The sequence below is a fragment of the Choristoneura fumiferana genome, chromosome 2 (assembly GCF_025370935.1).
Source record: "Choristoneura fumiferana chromosome 2, NRCan_CFum_1, whole genome shotgun sequence".
Taxonomy (NCBI): domain Eukaryota; kingdom Metazoa; phylum Arthropoda; class Insecta; order Lepidoptera; family Tortricidae; genus Choristoneura; species Choristoneura fumiferana.
In genome coordinates, this window is record NC_133473.1 from 2,871,693 (window position 1) to 2,890,197 (window position 18,505).

Genomic DNA, 18,505 nt, shown 5'->3' on the forward strand with positions numbered 1-18,505 from the left:
TTAAACAAATGGTGGGTTTACAAATCATGTCAAGGTATGAGACTGATTTCTCTGTAAAGGTAAATGCTTATGTATTAAAGTCATTAACACGTAGATTACCTTCTAGGGAAATAAAAGGCTGTCTTTGGCCTCAACTTGATAATATGAAGTTAGCGGACCCCACTTTTAACAAACCGGGATTGATTGATATCCTTCTCGGAGCTGATGTTTTCTGCAAAATCATAGACTCAGGTTTCATGAGAGGGCCGGGTGACGTAGTCGCTCAGCATACACACTTGGGTTGGATTTTGTCAGGAAATACTAACACGAATTCTATTAATTCACAGCAATATATCACAAGTTTTCATATTACCAGGGATGTGCAAGAGGATAAGAATCTTTTAAAGAAATTCTGGGAAACAGAAACTGATTCCATTACAACCAAGAAAACTTGGTCTAAGAAAGAAGAAAAATGGGAAGAAATGTACAAGAAAACAACAGCAACTGATGGCACTGAAAAATATATTGTACCTTTAAAACAAAATATCGAAGACACTGTAAAGTTATGTGGAGACACTAAACAACAAGCTGTATTAAGATTTAAACAACTAAAAAGGAAGTTCAACAAAAATTAGAAGTTGAAGAATGAATACAATAAAGTTATACACGAAAAGCAATTTGTACTGTCATTTCCTCGGTCAACAAAATTTAGATTATTTAAACATTAAACAATGCGTAGGCTGGGGCACGGGCTGGGGCGCGGGCTGGGGCTGGGGCGTGGGCTAGGAGCCGCTCCTGGAACAAAACCAAATTCAAAAATTTAAAGATCAGGGGAAAACAAGCGTAAAAAATAAATTCAAAGAAGGAAAAGATAATAGATCAGGTGATATATACTCACTTTAAATATGGCAAGAACCAAACTTCCTTTATCCATATTTCGAAAAAAAAGCTGCGAGTATTTTGCGCTACACCTACCGATCCTATGATATGCTATGAGTAGAGTTCAAAACCATCGTCGCTCTCCTCATCGCTCTCCTCATCGCTCTCGCCCGCAGGTCGCACTCGACAACCTCCGGGTACCCAGACAACCGATGCCAGGTAAACTCCGTGCGCTAAATACCCATCATAAAATAGCAGATATGGCTCCGAAAACATCCGATCAATCTGGAGACTCTCATCCTCCCAAGGATCGTTTTCTAACCTTTCCTTGCGCGCTATTGCCCGCTCACGGCGCACGAGTCTTCCAGCAGCTTGATACTGCTGTCGGAGCCACTCCTGGAACAAAACCAAATTCAAAATTCAAAGATCGGAGGAAAACAAGTATAAAAATAAATTCAAAGAAGGAAAAGATAATAGATCAGATGAAATATACTCACTTTAAATATGGCAAGAACCAAACTTCCTTTATCCATATTTCGAAAAAAAAGCTGCGAGTATTTTGCGCTACACCTGCCGATCCGAAAGCTATTTTAGTTGAAAGACTCTTAGTAGCACAGCATCGGAAATCAAAACAAATGCATAAGAACTATGCTTCAGTATTCGGTTGGATATAACCTGATATTATAAGACATAAGATCACCTAGACAGCGAGGAAGACATGTGTTAACCAAACAAATGCATAAGATCTGTGCTTCGGTTTTTGGTTGGAGATAATCCAATATTATAAGACATCATTCAGACGGAAGCATTCCCAAGCGTATATTAATAATAATAATAATAATAAATGAGAACACCACCATTTGCTTTATTATGAGTGGTGAGGAACATCGCTATTGCGGGATAGTAGTAGATTCTCCAACTTATTATTAAGAATGTTCAAGAATTTTTAACGTTATCATCACTCGTGTTATGGTTTTAATATTATCACCATTCGCATTGTGAATAGAACAAATTTATAAAGAATTATATGAATAATATCATCGTTTTTCTTGAAAATGCTAGCAGTAACAGCATCATCATGCGATAATAAATGGAAACATCGCCATTTGCTTTATTATGAGTGGTGGGGGAACATTGCTATTGCAGGATAGTAGTAGAATCTTCAACGAGTGTTCAAGAATTTTTAATGTTATCATCACTCATGTTACGATTTTAATATTATCACCATTCGCATTGTGAATAGAACAAATTTAAAAAGAATTATATGAATAAATATCACCGTTTTTCTTGAAAATTCTAGCAGTAACAGCGCCATCATGTGATAATAAATGGAAACATCGTCATTTGCTTTATTATGGTGGGGGAACATTGCTATCGCAGGATAGTAGTAGAATCTTCAACTTGGTATTAAGAATGTTCAAGAATTCCTAATTCTTATACTCGCTCTTATAAATAGTATTTAAAGTATAATAGCATAACCAAGTCCTCGCACTATCATACATTATCAAGTCCTCACGCCATCATTATCCTTACACCTGAAGTAATACTAATACTAAAACAATGAAAATACTAGAGAAATAAATAGTGTTATACTTACTGACTTGAGATGAAAGGAGGTGTTAGTAGCAGTTTATATAGGTCTCACGATTGTTTTAATACGTTCGTTTATACTTCTTGTGCACTGCTTTGCTTCTGGTTGAATGAGTAGAGCGCAACAGATGATTAAAGCCATAATTTATATATCACATCGTCCTCCTGCTGACCCTCAACCATCTTCTTAGCCCACTTCACGTACGTAGCATAAAGCTCAAGGTTAACCTTCAGAGCTCCATGCACTGATTGCCGACTAGCTATTAGCTCAATAACACGGCTCCTGACCTCGGTCAAGAACTCTGCGGGGGTGAGAATAGGTGCGCGGCTAAACACCCGGTAGCTAGCGATACGTGATTTGAAGGTGCTTTTTATCATCTGCACACACTCATCTTCATATGTGCATACCTTATTTTTATGAGCGGCACTTCGGTGGTGGGTATGTAGGTTTTGTACATCCATACAACAAACTTCACATCTCAGCTTCTTACGGAGCGGCTCATCGCTATTATTCTTACGGGGCGGCTCATCGCTGTTACCACCCCCACTGCTACGTTTGCTTGCGGTGCGCTTCTTACACTTTAACAAATGGCGTGTGAGGGAATCCGGTCGTGATAACATTTTCTCACAGCTCGGACACTTTGAAAGCTGTGCTGCTGTACCAACCCGCTTCTTGCAATAGCCGAGATGCCGCTCGAGGTCGCCCCTCCTTGTAAAAACCGTCTTACAATATTCGCAGACAAACATTTTAAAATAATATTGATGCTTGAGAAGATGTCAAGATCATACAAAGTCTTGGGAGCTAATGTGGCGAATAGTAAATGATATTTACTAATATACCTTCCATTTACACCGCCCAGGAGAAATATACCACAAAATTAAGCTTCTGATTAGATCACCGAGAGGGTAGAGGTTTTTATACATCCGCTGCTCATAAGAGCCTCAACTGCTAGCCATAATAGGGCCGGTTTAAATAGGCTATAGACGATAGCTGCTGTCTCTAACAGGTTATCTCACCATAGATCGGTTTGAATAGGCTATAGGCTGCTCATAACAGGCTGATTTGAATAGGCTATAGACGATAGCTGCTGCCTCTATCAGCTTATGGCCACTATCTACTGTCTATATCGGTCTATCTTTAACAGCCACCGCTAATAGCAGGTCGGTTTAAACAGGCTGATTTAAATAGCCCTCCAATGATGATGATGATGAGAGGTTAGTAGGGTATTATTAGGGATTCCAGATCACATCCGTTCCAGTGTAAGTAGAGCTCTCTATGAAGTATCTTGAGTATGTAAGTTGTGGTTCATGTTATAGTGGTTTAGTGAAAAGTGATGTTGTTGTGAGCTCTCTACCGGTGTTGAGAGTATGGCTGGGTGGGGTCTAGTTGAGCCGGTGGTTGACGGTGGTGGAGCAGAAGAAGACGTGTGAGCGTTGCTATAATACTCCTTTCTTTTTCAGCAGTACTTTCACCCTCCGATCCCGGGCTGAAGGTGACAGAAGCGCGCACGGTTCTAACCTGAAAAATATTATTTGGAAGTGTAAGCACCGGTCGTGGAACCTTATATTAAGAAATAACCCTCTTGAATAGAAAAATAAACTGATTTTTTTTAGCTACCCGAGGTGACACATCTGGAAGTTGCTAACTATCTAGTAGGTTGGTATATGGGCGGGCGCCCGCCAATCATTTACCTAAGTATCTGCTACCCGTTTGAGAGGTAGCTGATTGTCTGCCCGTTATTTACCCGAGAGGTAGCCTACCCGGGAGTGCTGGGCTAAGCAGATTGATTGCATTAATGTTCCCTCAATGAAAGAAATCTTTTTTTGAGGGCGGCTCTTATCAGTATCCATACGTTGATTGCAGCCGACTTACATCGATATAAACAAGCGTTGAGAACCTTTAACCGCTAATCTTAAAAAAGCAGTACTCGCGCGATCATACGTTCTGATGCAAATCAAGTGCATACTATAATTAAAATGAAATGTTGGTTCTCCTCAAATGTGGTGGATGGTGTGGTAAAACATATGAAATCTCTTCATGCTTTGCAGATGGACTTACCTGATACTGAAATCACTTTCACACTTTAACTTTATACTAAAACAATTAAACTTGTAATCTGAATGGAGACTCGGTTTGAAATGAGCAATGAATATTCGTTTTGCGAGCTCCCGAGGCTGGTGGTGTGGGCGTTATGATAAGCTAGCTCAGCTTCCTATCGTCCATTCTTATCGCTTGCCTGCTGGCGGAATATGCAAACAGTTAAACCGATTCTGGAATAATATTATTAGGTTATGCGTTTAAGTTGTGCTCCCGTTTACTGGTTACCAGCGCCGCTTATGGGATAGCCCGCCCGATAACGCGGTTGCTATGGAGGCACCTGCTATCCACCTAAGGGTCTGCTGTATAAGCATCGGCCGGCTGTCTGTTATTTTTTGGTCCAACAATGGACTCCACAGTAAATATGATACTAGTAAATAGAAATCTACATAATTTCTACTATAATACTATTTTATCGTCCAACTAGTGTTTACCCGCGGCTTCGCACACGTAAATCATTAGGTCCAGCAGCTGAAATACCGGGATTTTTAAAAATTGACGTGGGAATTCCCGAAAATTAAATCGTTGTTTTCATTGACATTACATTAAAAACAATCATGGTCAAATTTCATGACTCTAAGCCCAGCGGTTATTAGTTCGAAATTTTATTCCTATCTCGTGGGAATATCGAAATAAAAAGTAGGCTATGTTTTATTCCAGATGTCAAACCATCTACATACCAATTTTCATGACTCTAAGCTGAGCGGTTGTTATTTCAAGATTTTATCCCTATCCCATGGGAATATCGGGATAAAAAGTATCCTATGTTGTAATCCAGGTTATCTAACTTTTCGCCAAATTTCATCCAAATCCGTCCAGCCGTTTCAGCGTGAAGAAGTAACAAACATACTCACTCACTCACTCACAAACTTTCACATTTATAATATTAGTAGGATTAGTAGGATATAGTAGGAAGTAGGATAGTAGGAAGTAGGATAGTAGGAAGTAGGATAGTAGGATAGGATTAGAAACATTTATAAACCTTCATTAAATAGTGTAACTTAACACAAATAATTATATCTACGAATAAATTAATTTGCAGAGCCAGCCATAATTATCGGTAGGTAAGGTTGGTTCAGTCAAATAATTAATTTTGTTGGTACAGCACTAAATTTCCAGAGACTAGACCGACTATAGACCAACTTCGGTGAGGAAAAAATTATCATGTCAATTTGACAAATATAACGGATTTTCGTCTTCCAATTAATTCTATAAAATAAACATATTTACACGATTATTTAATGATAAAATGATTGTTAAAAACAGTGGTGAGCTCATTGAGATGTGAATATGATCGGGATTGGCGTTCAAATGTAAGTAACTACGGAGTAATCGTGAAAAATTGCTTTGTTTACACAATTGATTTTTTCCATTGAATAGTACTTTACCACATAGTGCAAAACTCGAACTTCGTGTTGCCGTCCCGCTGACGCTTATGTCATTTAATATGCGAGTGAAAGGGACGGTGCGATACGAACTTCGATTTGCGAGTTTCGTAGTAGCCCCTCTGCAACCACTTACTTTTTTTTCTTAATTCGTAACAAAGATTCATATTGTTACGTTCGTGGGGTGGGTTCGTGATTGAAAAGCACTTTTAACACCGATGAATAAGAGTAGGATTTATTTTCACACTGTTACTTAACTTTACAAAACACTTAAAAACAGTTCACAGTAATTTCGCACTCTAAAACTCGCTTACAAGTCGCTTTGATTCTCTTCGATGTTTATCGCTCGGTATCGCATTCGAAACTGTCCTCCGCCGCAACCTCACCCGGCTTATATACCCCCGGTGAATCGGTCCACAAAGTTCGAGAACAGTCCAGCTAGGACGTCATACCTACATCTCGAATGTTCCGGAAACGAGTAGAATGTCTGTCTCTTTCATGTGCTATCTCTCTCACACAGTTACTAGAATATTCCGGAAACAGGATCATCAGTCTGTTTCTCTCAGACATATAGGCTATCCTTGTCACACACCTTCTCGAATGTTCTCAGTATAGCTGTCTCTTTCTAATCGTGCTATCTCTTTCACTCCTATGGAAAATTTCGCCATATACTGAAATGTACTTCAGAGGCCCATAAGGGGTCCTGAAAACGCCTGAAAACGGGTTTTCAGGTTATGGCGTCATCGGATAGAGGGTGGCCTGAAACGGACTGAAAACATGTTTCAGGCGCCTGAAAACAACGGCAACTTGGGTGAAATTTTGATAAACTAATATGTGATAGAGCATCCTCTGAAACGGCCTGAAACCGTATTCCAGCCTACTGAAAACGCCTCCAATGGGTCGAAAAGCACAATCAAAGTTTCCACCTAACCCACCGCCGTAACAATATGTTTGGACAGGCTAAGGTGCAGCCAGTTACATATTTTAAATTATGGTTTTTACACAGAATAAAAACTTTTCGAACATAATCCATAGCCTGCCAACATTTAAGTAAGTAACGCGTATTCTTAATATCGTCACAGGTACGTTTAATATAGTATTAGTATAATTATTATGCCATCTACGAAGACGCGTGATTTAGTCAAAATTAGACATTAATGACATTGTAATACGAACCACAGCACGCGTCATCGTGAATGACTCTATGTAGAATTAAATACTGATCAAAAGGAATCAAACACGACATATCTGCTATTATTTCTTCAAGAGTATACTGGTGGGCTGGATATCCTGGCTGCAGCATCAGCTCGTGTTGCCACCACTGCATTGTGTGTAGAATCAATTACTGATCCAAATGAATCCAAACACGACATATCTGCTATTATTTCTTCAAGAGTATACTGGTGGGCTGGATATCCTGGCTGCAGCATCAGCTCGTGTTGCCACCACTGCATTGTGTGTAGAATCAATTACTGATCCAAATGAATCCAAACACGACATATCTGCTATTATTTCTTCAAGAGTATACTGGTGGGCTGGATATCCTGGCTGCAGCATCAGCTCGTGTTGCCACCACTGCATTGTGTGTAGAATCAATTACTGATCCAAATGAATCCAAACACGACATATCTGCTATTATTTCTTCAAGAGTATACTGGTGGGCTGGATATCCTGGCTGCAGCATCAGCTCGTGTTGCCACCACTGCAGTGTGTGTAGAATCAATTACTGATCCAAATGAATCCAAACACGACATATCTGCTATTATTTCTTCAAGAGTATACTGGTGGGCTGGATATCCTGGCTGCAGCATCAGCTCGTGTTGCCACCACTGCAGTGTGTGTAGAATCAATTACTGATCCAAATGAATCCAAACACGACATATCTGCTATTATTTCTTCAAGAGTATACTGGTGGGCTGGATATCCTGGCTGCAGCATCAGCTCGTGTTGCCACCCACTGCATTGTGTGTAGAATCAATTACTGATCCAAATGAATCCAAACACGACATATCTGCTATTATTTCTTCAAGAGTATACTGGTGGGCTGGATATCCTGGCTGCAGCATCAGCTCGTGTTGCCACCACTGCAGTGTGTGTAGAATCAATTACTGATCCAAATGAATCCAAACACGACATATCTGCTATTATTTCTTCAAGAGTATACTGGTGGGCTCGATATCCTGGCTGCAGCATCAGCTCGTGTTGCCACCACTGCAGTGTTTGTAGAATCAATTACTGATCCAAATGAATCCAAACACGACATATCTGCTATTATTTCTTCAAGAGTATACTGGTGGGCTGGATATCCTGGCTGCAGCATCAGCTCGTGTTGCCACCACTGCATTGTGTGTAGAATCAATTACTGATCCAAATGAATCCAAACACGACATATGTGCTATTATTTTTTATAGAGTGTACTAGTGTGCTGGATATCCTGGCTGCAGCATCAGCTCATCCTGTTGCCACGATTGCATTGTATGTAGAATCAAATACCGATCGAAACGAATCCAAACACGATATATCTGCTATGGTTTTATCAAGAGTTTACCTACTAGTGTTCTGGATATCCTGGCTGCAGCATCAGGCCGAGAATTCCATAATCTTGCATAGCTATTATACATGGGTGTTTTAAATTTTAGGTCCCAAATATGTTTGGAAGTAAAGTAAATACCCATTATGCGTCTAAGATTCTTACCGCAGCGAACAAAAGAGCTGATAATCTTGAAACGGCTAAACCGATTTTGATAAAACATGTTAGTTTTTAGATAAGCTCCTCACTGAAAATCAGCGCCACGGCTTGCCGTGGCATTATGCTGAGTGGGGACCTGTTTAGCGTCATGTATGCCTTTATCTGTTCTATGTTTGTTCCTATGTTTGTTTTATGGCGTTAAATAAATGTATTTTCTTTCTTTCTTTCTTTCTTTCTATGTTTAAAAACCATTGCTAGAAAACCTGCTTTCAAATAAAAAAAACCGCATTCAAATCGGTCCACCCGTTTAAGAGCTACAGTGCCACAGACAGACACACAGAAACACATAGCGGCCAAACTTATAACACCCCTCTCTTTTTGCGTTGGGGGTTAAAAATTGTTCCGCTCTTCCTCGTGAGTCAAAATGATAATAATAAACAAAAACGCTTCAGCATTAAATAAAATCCACTGTTCCCGTATCTCAGTGCACTTTATTGACATTATTGTTGGGCGTCAGAACGAAACTGACTGAGTTCGTGTGCCGCGCACACATTGGTAGGGCACCCGAGCGCGCGACGAAGTAAGCGCCAATCAGCGTCGCGATAATAGCTAGAGCTAGCAGGACCCAGCGGGATAGTTCCACGTAGCCGAGGAGTTTATGGGACTGGATCAGCTCCTCCTGGATTTCTGGAGGTATTTCTGCACCCTTAAAAAATAAAGAAAATAATAATGTTAAATCTGAAGCTGATGAGACTGTTTGCATTTTTGAATTTTGATCTTGCAACAGAAACAGAAGATTTTGGCTTTAATAGCGCGGTGCTTGCTTAGCGAGTTACAGACGGGTGTAAACTAGCGTCGTAACAGTGGTAACATTGACTGACTGACTGACTGGACATTGGACTGGTTTTACAATCACTGATTGTGTTTCGGCTATACGGTTTACAACCACGCGCCAATATGCTAGTGAATCAATAGCGAGTTGCGGTTGGAAACACGCGCTTGTCTGCCGAGGACGTTGATGGTCATGCATTGTTATAACTTGGTTTATTGTAGTCTACATGGATGGCAAGAAAGGTCATCCCTGTTGGGACGGTGATTTACAACCGTCTGAAACGCGCTTTAGGTATCACTTACGACAAGAAGGTTGCAAAATCCATTGTGACAAAACTTGGAATCTTTATTTTTTCTTCTTGAGCAATGGCTATTTTTTGACCAACTGACTGGTACGAATCCTTAAAAAGGGGAAAAGTGAGATTCTTTTCCAAAAACATTCCCTTTTTAAGGTTCCGGAGCCAAAATGGCAAAAACGGAATCCTTATAGTTTCGCCATGTCTGTCTGTCTGTCTGTCCGTCTGCGGCTTTGCTCAGGAACTATCAAAGCTAGAAAGCTGTAATTTTGCACGGATATATATATAAAATATGCCGACAAAATGGTACAACAAAAAATAAAAAATAAAATTTTTTAGGGTACCTCCCATAGACGTAAAGTGGGGGTGATTTTTTTTTCTCATCCAACCCTATAGTTTGGAGTATCGTTGGATAGGTCTTTTTAAAACCAAATATACCTAAACTTGGAATATTCCGTACAAAATACGAAGTCCTTAGAAAAATATTACTTAATTTTTTCGTAATGGCTACGGAACCCTATTTCGGGCGTGTCCGACACGCTTTTGGCCGGTTTTTACCGTGGAATTGGGGAACGTAGAATTGGGGTTGGACTTTCTTTAAACGCGTTCACTTTGATGATCATCTACAGGTAGTCTAGAATTGTAGATATTCTTGGCGTACCTCATCAATCCACAGCAACGGGAACAAGCCAGTAGGCACGCGAGCCAACTGCGGAGCTGCCGGAATTTGTCGCAGCTCGATGTTGAATTGCAGACGTCGGACTCCTTTCAACGGAACACCGGTTATCTGGACACGTTTTAAGATTAGTTAGAAGTGAACATGAAGCCAGAGCAAAAGCAATAGCACTCTTTCATTAACCCCCGACGCTAAATAGATGCTATTAGTCTCACGCCAATGTCTCTCTGTCTGGGGCCTCGTAGCTCTCAAACAGATTGTTGTATGTTGGTAGAACCCAACTAGACTTAGTTTAAAGGTCACAGCTCATTAGAGCCACCCGGCCCCGACCAGCACCGGCTCGACTTTCGGCGTCCACTCGTTGTCGACGGGTAGTCCACAGGTGGACGCCGCGTTGACAACGAGTGGACCTCGCGTGGTCAACGAGTGAACGTCACGTGGTCCACGAATTTCCGAGTAGTCTAATATGAAATGAGGGTGGGGAGCGCTGCGCCGACCGCATGCGGTTCACGCGAGGCAAGCGTACGAGCAGCGAGCTATCATCGACACTTCGCGAGCGAGGCGATCCGGTGACGCTACGGAGTTGATGTAATGAGCGCATGCCCATACAAATCCATATAAAGAATGGTAACCGCTCGCGGCGAGGCGGTGCTGATCGGGTGCCAGGTGGATCTAATGAGCTGTGACCTTTATCCTGTCATATGAAGTAGGTAATGTATTATATTATCTATGACTCTATGACAATAAAGATGGTCGATACCTACATGAAGATGTTTTGTTTGTTGGCTTCTATAAATAATAATACAATGGATGATGACTAATAATACATGACGATGGATGCAAGCCGCTTCCTACCGAAGCAAATGGAGCTCTATGGGGGAAGCTGTTGTCCAACAGTGGACGTCCTACGGCTGATATGATGACGATGAAAGTTAATCCTAAATCAATCATGTCTCACCGGATCCAAGTAAACGTAAGTATTGTGTTTTTCTTTTTCAGGGCTGATGCCGCCAGCGAAGTACCCGAGCAGTTCTTCGGAGCCGAGATAGAAGTGCGGCAGCGAGGCGATGGCTGGAGCACCCTGGCAGGGCTCCAAGTTGATGACACCCATTAGGAGGCAGCCGTCGTGACTTGCGCTCCAGTCCCTTAATTTGAAAGGAAGTCTATCTTTACCGCATACATTTAGGAGAGTGTACATAGAAACTAGTTAATACAATATTAATTATAGCATTTTTTAGGAACAGTTCGCATTGACAATGTTCAGAGACTTTATAGTTATTTTGTGCAATGCGTCAGGATTTACTTCATTACCGGCGATGACTATAGGAATAACTATAAACTTGTAACGTACTTCTTGCAGTAACATTTATTGTCCTTGTTAGCAGATTTGGAAGCCAGAGCGTCTTCAGATATCTCGTAGTAGTACGATGAGATGTTGAAAATGTTGGCTTTACCGACTAGACTCGCGTACAACGATCTGAAACGAAAAACATTAATAATGTAATACGTACTTAGGTATAAATATTCCTTAGAATTAATTAAAGAAAGAAGATATTGTGGGAATGAGGGAGGATTTATGGACGAATGATTTGATGGACAAGAGTGGACTGAATGACCGGTGAGTGAAGACTACTGCGGAGTGAATGAGACGAGTAAGTGAGTGAAAGAGGTTTGAGTTACGATCGGGTGAGCCTATGCACTAGTGTGTTTACTGTATTCTCCTGTGTTCAAAGTATTCCATATTTAATTCTATAATAAACTGTTTTACTTTCATTGTTTCCTTCGTCGTGCGATACAAATAATCCCACATATAAATAATCTAACCTATAAAATTCTCGGGTCAGAAATATTTGTGACCAAAGATGCCTTCGAAACGGCTTGACCAATTTTTATGATTTTTTTGTGTATATTCGGTAGGTCTGAGAATACGAAGTAAACTATTTTTCATACTTCTACGCGGTCGGAGTCGCGGGCAACCGCTAGTATATATATAATAGACTATATACGACTATATTTGTCTACACAGAGTACTTTACTTGTTTGTCTATTCTTTTCTTTCGCTGAGTATCTTAAAAATACGGAGTGTTTCTTTTATAACCGACTTAAAAAAAGGAGGAGGTTATCAATTCGGTTCTATTTTTTTTTTATGTTTGTTACCTCAGAATTCCGTTATTTATGAACCGATTTGAAATTTTTTTTTGAGTTCGTCTAGAAATGCCTTCAATTAGATCCCATAAGCACCAAATCAAGATCAATCATCAGATCCTGATTTGGTGCTCTTGATCTTAAGGAAATCGAGGGAACTCTTCAAATATTGTAGGGACACCTATAGTAATTTGAATATATTTGGTAGTAATTCACATTCGAGTCGCTCCGATATTAATGATTAATTTGCGTAATGTGGTTTTATAAAACGATTAATTTGTAAAACAAATGTTTGCGAAACGTTGTTTGTTAAATGAATATTTGTTGAAACGTTTGTTACCAAATGATTGGATACCAACTGACCTGCATATATCGGGTTCGAAGGTGTACAGCCTCTCCAGAGGCTTGTCTCCAACAGGCGGGAATATAGAAGAGTCAGTCCCATTCAGTTGTCCACAGTAAGTGTCCTGCCATTGTTTCATAACCTTCTGTCCTTTGTAGGACACTACGTGGCCTAAATCCAGTACATTCTTTGTGCCGCGGATCATTTTGTAAGGGCCGGTTTCGGTACGATTCAACTGGAACGTAAAAAATTACATGATAAAAACTTGAAACTACCGTGAGACTCGCTTATATTCAATTATATTGTAGCGGATCTCACGTCTTAAATCGAGTTTAGCTCGACATGTTTCGGGCTATTTCGTAGCCCTACTTCATAGGAGCACGCGACTCGGCGGCTGCCGCAACACGCGCACAACGAAATCAACCCGAAATAGCCCGAAACATGTCGAGCTAAACTCGATTTAAGACGTGAGTTATCCGTTACAATATCTTTTAATATCATAGAAGCTGTGGCGGCCTAGTGGTTTGACCTGGTGGTCTCTCAAGCAGAAGGTCGTAGGCTCGCACCTCTGAATTTTTCGAATTTCATGTGCGAAATAACATTCGAAATTTACCACGAGCTTTACGGCGAAGGAAAACATCGTGAGGAAACCTGCATACCTGCGAAGCAATTCAATAGTGTTTGTGAAGTTTTCAATCCGCACTGGGCCCGCGTGGGAACTACAGACCAAGTCATCTCATTCTGAGAGGAGGCCTGTACTCAGCAGTGGGACGTATATAGGCTGGGATAGATAGATGGATGGAACATGATAATCTTACTAATATTATAAATGCGAAAGTTTGTGTGTGTGTTTGTTACTCCTTCACGTTAACACGGCTGGACGGATTTGGATGAAATTTGGTACGTAGGGAGCTGGACATCTGGAATAACACAAAGGCTACTTCTGGACAATCATGAAATTCTGGACAGTTGTTTCTAACACAACCTTAATGAAGACCACGACATGAATTTTGATAATTCCCAGGGGAATTTTATAAAATCCCGGAATTTCAATTGTACCAGATCGAATAGCTTACGCGTGCGAAGCCGCGGGTAAACTCTAGTTGACTTTATAAACCTCAAATCTAAACTTGACATTTTGTCCCGAGGGAGCTATAGAAACCGCAGATGGATATTACCAGAAGATGGGTAGCAGCGTCTTCTTGGTACCCTATACTGCGCTCGCCAACCCGCTTGCCAAGCGTGGCAAGTATTAATTCATTTATTTTTTATTTTTTCAAGAACAACATAGGTCCAAATTTAAATACATACAATTCTAAGCTAATAAGTAAAATGCAAAATTATATTAATGTCACAAATTAGTTAATTAATTAAATTTAGACTATTAATAAAAAGAAAATACGATATCGGTGCACTTTAAACGCCATTTCTTTTTACGTGAACCAACATGCAATGGTTCATGTAAGGACAGTCAAATCTATCAGCAATCATGGGCAAAATAGTGTTGCGGCTCGCGCGCACTCTACTGGCCAAGGACGCGCAGCGCTTGCGCACAAAAATCATCAATCAGTATTGGTATCCCCCCCATGGGGAAGGCCTATGTCCAACAATGGACTTCCTACGACTGAGATGATGATGATAATGATCACTTTTGCTCATAGAAGCAGATACTTACATGAGAGAACATAGAGAAGTAATACCCATTCCCGTCTTCGGCAGGCCTCATAGTCGGAGGTTTATCAGCTTTCAGTTTTCCACAAACAAGAGCTGAAATATAAAGGTGTTGTTTAAAAAACTTGTACATGCTCTATATTAAGCTTTCTTTGCCAGGGGCGTGCCTGGTTTTAGAATAGGCTGGACATTTTCTAATGAAAGAATATCATTGAACTAAAAGAGTTTCTTTGCTCACCCGCGAACTTCACGACCTCCTCAACCTTGGTCGCGGGTGAGCAAATAAATTCTTTTAGTTTATGATATGGACCTCCGCAAAGTAACGCTTAATTTAATAAATTACTTAAGAATATAATTTCCAAGAAGAAGGCCCAAACAAAAAGATCGGCTCTATGTGGTAAATCTATTGGCATATTTATACATTCTATGTTATTATCTTGCATTCAGTATTTAAAATCTCAATTTAATGTAATTGTATTGTATAGGTACTTGACATTTTAATTGATAACTCTTAATAGTAATAATAACATTTTATAATCTTATGGCATGGCATGATATGAATTTTATTTTAATTTTTATTTATTATTTTTATTTACTCATAAAAAATAATGGACTTATTTTTTTTTGTCAATCAAACAAATAATTAGACATTAGTTCCGAGTTCTGTGTAAAAGAATCCGTGCGCAGGTTTGCCACCCTGTGGCAGGGGATCCGGTGGTATGGTTTGGAGGACATGTCAGTCCCTCTTGGCACGAGTTGTTACTCATTTAAATCTTATAGCTGTTGTGGTGTTTTTATAGTTAAGGCCTTTGGGAACTGACATGTTCATTATCGTTTGATCAAAGTTCCATAATAAATAAAGATTAAAAAAAAAAACAAATAATGACAAAAATAAAGTGCATCCAAGTTCAAGAGTAGGGGTCGGTCAAGTCACGTCGAAGTAAGTAGTATACCAAGACGTGAGACGTCACAACGTCACACGCACACGAAATCTCACACGCTAATTTTCTATACACACATACCTCTTCTAGCAGCTGTTGCCATTTTGTCCTTACATGTAGCGCTTGTGAATTATAATTAATTACGAGTATTGCACTAAACTCTTTGCCTACGCACCACTAACCCAATCTTCTATTTATTAGTTTCTAGATTAATTAATCAAAGGATTAAATTAGTGAATAATTAATGATCGTACGGCGCAGGTGGACGGGTTAAATATTTGACAGGCCGACCCTTTCTTCTCACGGAATTTAGAGGAACTTGAAATGTTTGGGATTTAGTATTTAATATTTTCAATTAATATTTTAAAAGCCGTGGTGGCCTAGTGGTTTGACCTATCGCCTCTCAAGCAGAGGGTCGTGGGTTCAAACCCCGGCTCGCACCTCTGACTTATTCGAAGTTCATGTGCGGAATTACATTTGAATTTTACCACGAGCTTTGTGGTGAAGGAAAACATCGTGAGGAAACCTGCACAAACCTGCGAAGCAATTCAATGGTGGGAACTATGGCCCAAGCCCTCTTGTTCTGAGAGGAGGCCTGTGCCCAGCAGTGGGACGTATATAGTCTGGGATGATGATGGTGATATGATTCGGGAGAATAAATATCGCGCGGTGAAATATCGCAGTGCTGATTGGTCCTAAGAGTATCGTGATCATTTCCGTGAAATCGTTTTTTCTACGTACCTAGCAATTTTTTATGTTTGCAAAATTTCCCAATTTATTTTTTATAAATATGTAAATTTCCTGAAAGGTTTTGTCATCATCATCCCAGCCTATATTTGTCCCACTGCTGGGCACAGGCCTCCTCTCACAATGAGAAGGCTTGGGCCGTAGCTCCCACGCGCGCCCAGTGCGGATTGGGAACTTCACACACACCGCTCGTTTCGGAATTCATGTGCGAAATTACATTTGAAATGTACCACGAGCTTTACGGTAAAGGAAAACATCGTGAGGAAACCTGCACAAACCTGCGAAGCAATTCAATGGTGTGTGTGAAGTTCCCAATCCGCACTGGGCCCGCGTGGGAACTACGGCCCAAGCCCTCTCATTCCGAGAGGAGGCCTGTGCCCAGCAGTGGGACGTATATAGGCTGGGATGATGGACTAAAGGCTTTGAAAAATCTATAACATGTCAAAATCTCAGGATATTTAACTGAAGCTACATTTTTCATTATTTAGGTCCGGGGTCCTTTTCAGAGCAGGAACGATAATCGGATGGGTGTTCTCAAAAAATCTGCTCTTGGCCCGCATGGGCTTTACGGCTTAACCCCTGTCACATTGAGAGGAGGCTTAGGCCGGCAGGTGAGATGTACATGTCGGCGGCCGATCGTAACATCAGCCAGATCACGAAATCCCTAGACATATCGTGAAATGGCGCCATTTCACGAATTGGCTAAGGGACATCCGCCATATCGTTCAAAACGCAGATTATGAAATTCGTAGGCATATCATGAAACGCCGCCATATCGGTTCTGGCGCTCGCTCGTCGTACCTACATTTTTCTTTTTTTCGGCATATCACGCATGATGTGCCCGGTATAAAGCTAGGAATATCGACGAATGCGTTAGGTACTCCAATCGATCTGCCGTATTGTTTCTCAGGCACATTGTGATATGTCTGGCTAACTTTTAGGCATATCATGAAATGGCGCCATTTCATGATGTGCCTAGGAAATTCGTGATTTAACGATCGGCCGCCGACATATACAATAATATTTGCAAAGCTCATGGCACTCAGTATTGCACAGCAGATATAAATATTGAAGGCGTTTCTTTTAACATTACATGGAAACGGAGGCCCTCCTAGCTTGTTAGTACACACACACTCACACACACAAACACACACACACACACACACACACACACACACACACACACACACACACACACACACACACACACACACACACACACACACACACATACACACACACACACACACACACACATACACCTGTTAATACCTTTGTTCTATAATGATAAAAAATACGGCTAAACTGTTATATTCCCAAGTATATTTTTTTTCTTTAATTTCTTTCTTTCTAAATTTCGTTTAAATAAATAAATATCACGGGACAATTCACACCAATTGACCTAGTCCCAAAGTAAGCTTAGCAAAGCTTGTGTTATGGGTTCCATCTAAGCAACGGATAATATAATTATATAGATACATACTTAAATACATATTAAACACCCAAGACCCGAGAACAAACATTCGTATTTTTCATACAAATATCTGCCCCGACACGGGAATCGAACCCGGGACCTCAAGCTTCGTAGTCAGGTTCTCTAACCACTAGGCCATGTGGTCGTTTCGTTTGAAAGTACTAAGGTAACGGCGCCTATTACCGTGGTACTTAAGGAAGTTTTCTAATGAGTCCCAAAAATTAAGGGTATCAAAGCTCCTTAACAAACAAGAATATTTTTTTATTTAAGGGCGTTTATTGAACTTTCAGTGTCTTAACTTTTTGGTTTCGTTTTAGTTATTAATATTTGATTAAATAATTATTGAAATCAAAATACCCAAATCTTCTATTACCGTGGTAATAGACAGGCTGTGATTCCATTACCGCGAATTGAGCTTCTATTACCGAGGATATAAAAAAACGGCAATTTTCTACCATCGGTAAAAGGAACCCGACACATGTATTGGAACTTAATACCGAGGGATTAAAAAAGGGTAATGGCTTTGGTTCTGTATAATATATAGTGCATCAAATATTTTTTGAGAAAATTTAAATAAAAAACTAAAGTATGATTCGAATAGTGTATCCAGCCCATTGTATTTTATTATGCTCGTGCCACCAGTTATAGTTTGATGTATGCATGCTGAGAGTCACAACTTTATCAAAAAAATCTGCACTTACGGTACCCCAAATGTGAATTATTTTAACAGAAAAATAAAATGTCACTCGGTAATAGGGACT

General features: G+C 40.2%; 2 protein-coding genes across 4 annotated transcripts in view; both read right to left on the bottom strand.

The window, feature by feature from the left end:
• Window positions 1–482: 482 nt before the first annotated feature.
• On the bottom strand, window positions 483–5,928 carry LOC141445649 (uncharacterized). 3 transcript variants are annotated; one of them, XR_012453346.1, is made up of 4 exons: window positions 4,508–5,928; window positions 1,356–3,967; window positions 878–1,254; window positions 483–774 (listed from the first exon to the last, which is right to left on the bottom strand). XR_012453346.1 is itself a non-coding variant. In XM_074111502.1 (4 exons), the coding sequence occupies exons 3-4, from the start codon at window positions 1,389–1,391 to the stop codon at window positions 970–972; spliced, it is 321 nt and encodes a 106-aa protein (XP_073967603.1). In that variant the 5' UTR covers window positions 1,392–1,428; window positions 2,456–3,967; window positions 4,508–5,928; the 3' UTR covers window positions 483–969. The 3 variants fall into 3 exon arrangements, 2 of the variants coding, with proteins under 2 accessions (XP_073967603.1, XP_073967602.1); XM_074111502.1 differs by having other exon boundaries at window positions 483–1,254; window positions 1,356–1,428; window positions 2,456–3,967; XM_074111501.1 differs by having other exon boundaries at window positions 483–1,254; window positions 4,508–4,862.
• Window positions 5,929–9,091: 3,163 nt separating this feature from the next.
• LOC141445651 (sensory neuron membrane protein 2-like) overlaps window positions 9,092–18,505 on the bottom strand; it is a 31,189-nt gene continuing 21,775 nt past the window's right edge. Inside the window, exons 5-10 of the mRNA XM_074111503.1 lie at window positions 14,587–14,678; window positions 12,932–13,146; window positions 11,775–11,900; window positions 11,382–11,568; window positions 10,409–10,534; window positions 9,092–9,326 (exon numbers count right to left, since the gene is read on the bottom strand). Of these exons, the coding sequence (XP_073967604.1) occupies window positions 9,102–9,326; window positions 10,409–10,534; window positions 11,382–11,568; window positions 11,775–11,900; window positions 12,932–13,146; window positions 14,587–14,678 (971 nt within the window). The 3' untranslated portion in view covers window positions 9,092–9,101. The remainder of the gene's footprint in view (window positions 9,327–10,408; window positions 10,535–11,381; window positions 11,569–11,774; window positions 11,901–12,931; window positions 13,147–14,586; window positions 14,679–18,505) is intronic.